The following is a 7,448-nucleotide window of genomic DNA, read 5'->3' on the forward strand; positions in this document are numbered from 1 at the left end:
CACATACGATCAATTCATGAAGCAAAACTTGCGATTTCTCGCGTCTTGTTCGCGGACCGGAGTGCGGAACGTCCCGTGACCTGCAGGACTCGGAGCGGATCCGCTCAGCACCGCAGCACGCTAAACCCCGTTCAGCTGAACGTCCATAACGACGTACGTCGGCTCCGTCCCGAAGGTGACGGCTGTTGCTGTCTGCTTCTCCTTCAGCATCCGGCATCAGGATCACATTCGCATTCGTATTTCCTCTGGTGTCAGCAAGTACCAGCCCTCCCGGAGCAAATCCCTGCTTGCGGGTTGAGACACATTTGTTGTTCGCCTTATTGTGCCACCCTCCCCGATACCCTTGTGTTTCAGCTCGCTGCCTACATTTCCTCCGCAGCCGAAACCTGAACAAGGTCTATTCGTCTCGACACATCCTCTTTACGAACCGCCCTTTCCTTCTTCGCAAAGCAAGTCTCTGATCCGTGGACGAGGCCCCCCATCCTCTCAAGGGCTCCTACCAGCATGTCAGACTCAGCCGCAAATGCTCCGAAGCCGAGCAGTAGCGTAAAGCTCGTGCTACTTGGAGAGGCCGCCGTCGGGAAGGTACGATATCCACATGCGGTTTTTCTATGCTGGACAAACCGTCTGTGTCGGAAGATTACTGACAAGTGGTGTTGTGGTAGTCGTCGCTAGTACTTCGCTTCGTGAACAATGATTTCCAGGAGAACAAGGAACCTACGATAGGCGGTATGGATTTTTCTTCTCCTATCCTAAGCCTTTTTTTTCCCGTCTCTGACAGTGCATTATATTATCGTCTTATCTTGGTTTGATACAGTTCTTTTCGACAAATAGTTCTCAAAGTTTGTTCTTCTGGCGTGGACTAATTTGTTACTGGATATAGCTGCCTTCCTGACGCAGAAATGCTCCCTACCAACGCGCACCATCAAGTTCGAGATCTGGGACACTGCCGGACAGGAACGCTTTGCCTCTCTTGCTCCCATGTATTACCGTAATGCCCAAGCCGCACTGGTGGTATACGATATCACGAAGCCGTCTTCTCTGGTCAAGGCCAAGCACTGGGTGGCAGAACTGCAACGGCAAGCAAGCCCAGGCATTGTCATTGCCCTAGTCGGTAACAAGCTGGATCTGACGAGCGACGGGAGCGGTGGGAATGCCGATTCCTCTGCTGGTGCTGAAGCCGAGGCGCCGGGAGCCGACGCTGCAGCCGAGGACGAGGCAGGCGAGAACAACAATGAAGAGCAGGAAAACGCGACGACGGACGCGAGGAAGGTCTCGACTCGTGAGGCAAGCAGCTATGCAGAGGAAGAAGGGTTGCTGTTCTTCGAGACAAGTGCGAAGACGGGTGTCAACGTGACCGAGGTCTTCACTGCCATTGCGAACGCCATTCCCGAGAGCAGCCTCAAGGGAGCTCGAGGTGCTGGTGCCGGTCAGAGCGGCCTGGGTGCCGGAAGACCGGGAGAAGAGTCGAGGGTCAACTTGGGAGACCGGAGCGTCGAAGCCGCAAAGGACGGCTGCGCTTGTTGATTATGAGCTCTCTTACTGTTTGCTTTCGCTTAATGTTGGCTTTGTTCTTTGTCATTCTCTTCTCAGGGGGTCTCGTCACCGGCGTATCGTGTCAAGTTCATTCGCTCTTCATATATCTAGTTTCTTGCCTGTCTATTGTATGGTTGCTTTTGAGCTATGTGCTTCATCTGTTAATAGCTACCTGAAGGATTGTTCTAATCGACTCAATCTACTTGATCATATCGATCTAAGTAGTGTAGTATAGACCTGCTTCCTATTGATATGACCAACACTGAACTTACCATCACTAAGAGACTACCTACCTAGGTAGGCAGGTTGCTTCGAGGTATATCTGCATGCTTAGGCGGATTACTGGCCAATTGATTATCTCAAGGGCAACAAGGTCACGGGACACGCCATACCCGATCGGGCACGGGCTAGCCGACCAGGGCTAAGCGGCACACCCTAAGCGAGCGCGCGCCAAGATTGGCGATCCCACGAAAGCGACCGCACACAGCCCGGAGTTTGCGGCCTCCGTGTGTGTGCTTTCTCGAGTGCCAGTCTTGACATCCAACTTCCTCCTCCCTTTCCCTCCTTTTCGCCTTCACGATAAGCGACAAGGAAGAGCAGCAGCCGCACGCAGGATCAGCACTACCCCTGTCTGCACCGCGCAATCATGGCTGCCCTCAACAAGATCGCCGCCAACTCCCCGTCGAGACAGAGCCCCTCCGAGCTGGAGACCTCGCTCGCCAATGCTCTGTACGACCTCGAGAACAACACCCAGGACCTGAAGACGTCTCTGCGCCCTCTGCAGTTCGTGTCGGCTCGTGAGGTAAGACGCTAGCATATTCCGTTCGTCTGTTTTTACTTGTCAATTGGAAGGACGAGTTGTACTGTTCGGAGAAATATCAAAAGGGTCGGAATATTTTGTGTGAAGGAAAAATAACAATTGTGTCGGCGTGATATGTTATGAACACATGCGAGGAGCGGCTCTGAGACTGCAATTATTGTTGGATCTTCTCGAGGAGCATTGCTGACCAGAATTTACATTACAGATCGAGGTCGGCCACGGCAAGAAGGCCATTGCCATCTTCGTCCCGGTGCCTCTGCTCCAGGGCTTCCACAAGATCCAGCAGCGGTATGCCTACGACCTAGTCCATCTACATCGTTGGAGTGTCTAGTCAACTCAACAAGACTAACGCTGTTTTTTTTTTCGACAGCCTCACCCGTGAGCTCGAGAAGAAGTTCTCCGACCGCCATGTGATCATCATTGCCTCGCGCCGCATCCTGCCGCGTCCCAAGCGCTCGACGCGCTCCCGCACCAAGCTCACCCAGAAGCGCCCGCGCTCGCGCACTCTGACCGCGGTCCACGACGCCATTCTGTCCGACATCGTCTACCCGGTGGAGATTGTTGGCAAGCGTGTTCGCACCAAGGAGGACGGCAGCAAGGTCATCAAGGTCATCCTGGACGAGAAGGAGCGTGGTGGTGTCGACCACCGTCTGGACGCCTACGCAGAGGTCTACCGGCGGTTGACGGGTCGCAACGTGGTGTTCGAGTTCCCTCAGAGCAGCATTTCCGATTACTAGAAAGAGAGAAAGAAAGGGAGGAATATGATTTGAAATGAAAAAAAAATTCTTTTTTCCCTTCCTCTTGTTTTTTTCTTTTCCGGAATGAGGGAGCCTAGGAGCCTGTTTATGTCAAAGATTTTTGCTGCTTTCCACTCGTGGGTATGAAGTGGTTGTCAACTAGAACTGTAAATGGAGGGCTGGTTTTTTATGACACACAACAGACAAAAATCAGGAAGGAAGGAGGAGGTTTAAAAAGGGATGGATGCGGTGCAATAATGAAACAAATCAAATCAAACCAAACGGGTTGATACATAGGTATCAGCAATCAGCCGACCAACTCACTGACAACTTCCATTGCGCAAGCATGTCATGTCATCATGTCATGTGCCCATGATATGATCCATGACCATGATCATGATCATGCTTGACTTGACAATATGAATATCAACATCACTATCAATGCCAATTCAATAATGTCAATATCAATTCAATAATATTGATATCAATCAGTTCAAGACTAACTTAGTTGAACCTGTCACGTACTAACCTTAGGTATCTAACCCTAACTAAGCTCTATTCAGAACGTATCGTAGACGCGAGGTATGGTATATCTTATCGTATCGTATCGTATATATATAAAATAAAGATCTTTAGCGCTGAAAAATCTATTCTTAGGGCTATATATAGTTTTATTCTATACTTATGACTGTTATAATTAATTACGTATGGTATAGGTATAGGTATAGGTATATATCACTGCAACTATGTACATACTACTACTACTGTACTGTACATTAGATACTGGTATTTTATGTACGTACGTATGTATATACATCTAAACAGAGAGAGAGAACGAGAAAAAAAAAGAAAAGGTCGAAGACTACTACGCCTACATATATATACCAATCATATATCATATCATTATTATTATCTCCAGTGACTCCTTACTACACCACACCCCAGCATCACGCGCAATCCTCCCCACGCCCAGAACCATCCAGTACGCCAGCTCCCGCTTGACGAGTTCAGGTTTCTGTCCCGCTCTTTCCCTTTCCCTTTCTCTCTCCCTTTCTCGTGACGATGTTTTCTGCGGATGATCCTGATCCTGGTCCTGGTCCATCATCTGGTTCTCCGTGTCCCATTCTAAGCGCACAAAGACGGGGATTTCGAGGACGTCTTCGTCTTCTCGGAGAGTATCATCTTTGTCCTTGTCGGAGGAGGAGTTGACATCGTCGTCGTCGTCGTCGTCGTCGTCGTCGGATGATGATCCAGGTAATGTCCCCGGTACGACTTCTAGCACTACCGTCGTCCAGTTCCGCCCTTTGTCCCAGACTTTGCCTGCTTCGGCGACTTTTTCGTATCCGCTGGTAGCAGCAGCAGCAGCAGAGACACTTACTCCCGAGCGGGATGTTCCGCTTGTTGTGCTACTACTGGGTGCTGGTGCAGGAGGGGCTTGTAATGCTTCGTCCCAGACGTCGCTGTTCGCGCCGAGGTCGAATTGTGGACAGAGGATCGTCACTTTGGACGCTACTCGACCCGGGGTTAGGGATGGTGTGGCTAGTGTCACGCGCACGGGGTCGGAACATGTGGTTCTTCAGCGTGAGGAGGTACTGGATGGGTCGGTTAGGGGGCAGCGCGTCCAGGTTTGGTGGTGGTGGTGGTGGTGGTGGTTGCGGTGTCGTAGTCGTAGATATCCCAGGCGTCGTCTGCCCTGGATACGGAGACGGAGACGGAGGAGTCGGCACCAGAGGCCGCAGCGTAGGCAGCGGGATGTAGCTCAGCGCGATGAGGCGGATGCGGAACCGCGTCGACGCGGGCTTGAATTCCGGCTTGACGAGGATGTGTTTGCACGACTTGCACCGCTTGGAGCGTTTCGTCCGCAGCAGGACGGGCAGCGGGCGGAGGTCCTCGACGAACCGCGCGTCAGGGGACTGGAACGCCCGCTGCTCCATCGACAGCATCCCGTCCCAGCCGCAGTCCTCCGAGGCCATCTTTTCGATAATCGCCCGCTCGCTCTCCGGAGAGGCGATTTTGAGTCCCTCTGCGGCCGTGAGCGCTTCGCGCATCACTGGAGGTTTCGACTTGGCCTTTTTGGCGCCCCCGCCGTACAGGCCGCTCAGCGAGGAGGATGTGTACAGCGACATGATGCGATTCAATGCGCTGGGCGAGGAGAACGCTGCTCCAAAGTCCGTTCCCAGAGGGTCCGTGGCAGAAACAGAAGTCTCCTCGATCTGTTTCTGGTAGAACCGTTTCAGGGCGGCAAATCTCGAATTGGGATCGAGCGTCGACTGCCCTTCTTCTTCTTCCGGTATTTGAGAATTAGAAGCAGTGTCCTGCTCTTTCTGCTCCTCCTCCCAGACGGGGCTGTCGAGTTTGGCTGACGTGAAGCTCGACAGCGGCGACTTAAGGTCGGGCCCGGCTGTCGCGCCGGATTCTTCATAGAACTTGGCGAGCTGGGCGCAGATGTTGGTCGGCTTGTGGAACTTGATTCCGATGTCCAGGGTCGTCCACATGCAGTACCCGCAAGCCAGGATCCAGGGACCCTGTTGCGCGGCATTCTCGGTCGTGTTCTCGAGAGTCGTTACCGCCAGCGGTGCGGTGCAGATGGGACAGTTGAAGCAATTGCGCGCACATCTAGAAGACGACAATCATTAGACTAGACGTCAAGTCTCCGAGAAAAAAAAAACCTCCTGAGGTATAGGTAACAAACCGATTCCCTTCACTGCGGACCATACTACTCGGCGTCTCGAACAGACAGTTCGGACAGTACCAGCACACGATCTCTTCCGTGATACATCGCGGACATTTTATCTGATGGCAGTCCTCGCAGTAGAGGAGCTGTTCGGGGGGGTATAGCGAGAAGTTGGCGCGCGGCGATCGGGGGTCAAAGGTCTGCTCTTCCTCGTCGTCCTCCTCGTCCAGGTCCTGCTGCTCTTCTCTTCGCCGCTCTTCATCCGGCTGGCCGGGGGAGGTCTTCTTGCTCGACAGATCCCTCGATGCCCGTTTCGCAGCGGGTTCGGTGACTCGGGTCTCCGCGCAGGGACACGATATGTAGGTGTAGGGGAATGGACGCGACATGGTGTAGCGTGAAAATAAAGCCAGTAAAACTCCGATTCCAGGCTGGTGCTAAGATCGCATCATTCTTGCAGACCAGTGTCACTTCTGTAGATATCCTGCAGGTAAATGCGGTCAGTTATTTACGCGACAATTGAACGTTCAGAGGTGATTGACAACACGCGCGGGTCGTGACCTCTGCAACTCGCGGTATAGCGATCTAAAACCCCAGTCAAAAATTAGAGACGACAGAGACGTACAGTACAAGGTATTTTGTACCAACCAGTGGCCACCACAGCTAGTGGTCCGGACTGCGGAGTGGAAGCTCCGTACTCCGTATGTAGCCCGCGGGGCGGAGAAAACTGTCGCGGAAGTTTACAGGCCAATGTGGAGCTGCGATAAAATAAATCATCTTGAATTGACCTGAGCTTCCGCGCGAACAATTCATTGCTTCAGAACGGACTTCTCTCCCGGTGCAAACATTTGTCGACGGGAGAATAATCTACCAAAGAAAAGAATAATAAAATGCATTGAATATCTTTTTGTCTTATACCATGTCCCTCCGTCCTTTCATCTCGAGATTCGCATTCGCATGCCGCGGGCGGCCGTATGCTGCAACAGCAACTGCATCTGCTGCATCTGCTGCAAGATCGAGAACCTACGCAGTCCAAAGCCCTGGGAAACCAAATCTGGAAGTCTTCAACCGCAAAGTGAAGCATCTGCAGAAGGACAGGGCGGCGCGGGACGTGGAGCTGAGCCGGAAGGTGGACTATCTCAAGGATGAGGTAGCGACGAGGTTATGTGAGCGATTGTTGGTATGTGCCTTAAAGCAATCTCTCTCTTCTTTTTTTTTTCTTTGCTCTAATTGAAGTATCTGGTTTATTTTCTGACTCGACTCATCTAGGACATCAAACGAACCTTCTCCCATGTCCTCGATCTCGGCGCCAACAGCTGCAACATCGCCCGCGCCCTGACAGCTCCCAACCCGGACCCAGCGGTCGAGACGTCGCCGCCACTGGCGACGCGTATCTCGAAGCTGACGTGCGTCGAGACGTCGCACGCGCTGCTGCACCGCGACGCCGACCTGCCGTTCAACCGCGAGCTGGACATCCAGCGGGACGTGGTGGCGGACCTGGAGACGCTGCCGTACGCGCCCGAGACGTTCGACCTGGTACTCTCGTCGCTGTCCATCCACTGGATCAACGACCTGCCCTCGCTGCTCGCGCAGGTGAACTCGATCCTCAAACCGGACTGTCCGTTCCTGGCGGCCATGTTCGGCGGCGACACCCTCTTCGAGCTGCGCTCGTCGCTGCAGCTGG

At 53.0% G+C, this 7,448-nt stretch overlaps 4 protein-coding genes across 4 annotated transcripts; 3 read left to right on the plus strand and 1 right to left on the minus strand.

Moving 5' to 3' along the window:
• Positions 1–504: 504 nt before the first annotated feature.
• T310_8381 (RAB GTPase Vps21/Ypt51) lies at positions 505–1,527 on the plus strand (the record flags this gene model as incomplete). Its single annotated transcript, XM_013468833.1, has 3 exons — positions 505–585; positions 666–729; positions 884–1,527. The coding sequence occupies 3 exons, from the start codon at positions 505–507 to the stop codon at positions 1,525–1,527; spliced, it is 789 nt and encodes a 262-aa protein (XP_013324287.1).
• A 655-nt stretch (positions 1,528–2,182) lies between these two features.
• Positions 2,183–3,093, plus strand: T310_8382 (40S ribosomal protein S7e; the record flags this gene model as incomplete). Its single annotated transcript, XM_013468834.1, has 3 exons — positions 2,183–2,338; positions 2,562–2,644; positions 2,727–3,093. 3 exons carry the CDS (start codon positions 2,183–2,185, stop codon positions 3,091–3,093), a joined length of 606 nt encoding a protein of 201 aa, XP_013324288.1.
• Positions 3,094–4,502: 1,409 nt separating this feature from the next.
• On the minus strand, positions 4,503–6,153 carry T310_8383 (Dynactin Arp1 p62 subunit RO2; the record flags this gene model as incomplete). The annotated part of the gene is made up of 2 exons (XM_013468835.1): positions 4,503–5,709; positions 5,786–6,153. The coding sequence occupies 2 exons, from the start codon at positions 6,151–6,153 to the stop codon at positions 4,503–4,505; spliced, it is 1,575 nt and encodes a 524-aa protein (XP_013324289.1).
• A 530-nt stretch (positions 6,154–6,683) lies between these two features.
• On the plus strand, positions 6,684–7,448 carry T310_8384 (uncharacterized protein; the record flags this gene model as incomplete). The annotated part of the gene is made up of 2 exons (XM_013468836.1): positions 6,684–6,944; positions 7,034–7,448. Coding segments are annotated over 2 exons (676 nt in total), but the record flags the coding sequence as incomplete, so codon positions are not given.

The sequence above is a fragment of the Rasamsonia emersonii genome, assembly GCF_000968595.1.
Source record: "Rasamsonia emersonii CBS 393.64 chromosome Unknown ctg1118621760731, whole genome shotgun sequence".
Taxonomy (NCBI): Eukaryota; Fungi; Ascomycota; class Eurotiomycetes; order Eurotiales; family Trichocomaceae; genus Rasamsonia; species Rasamsonia emersonii.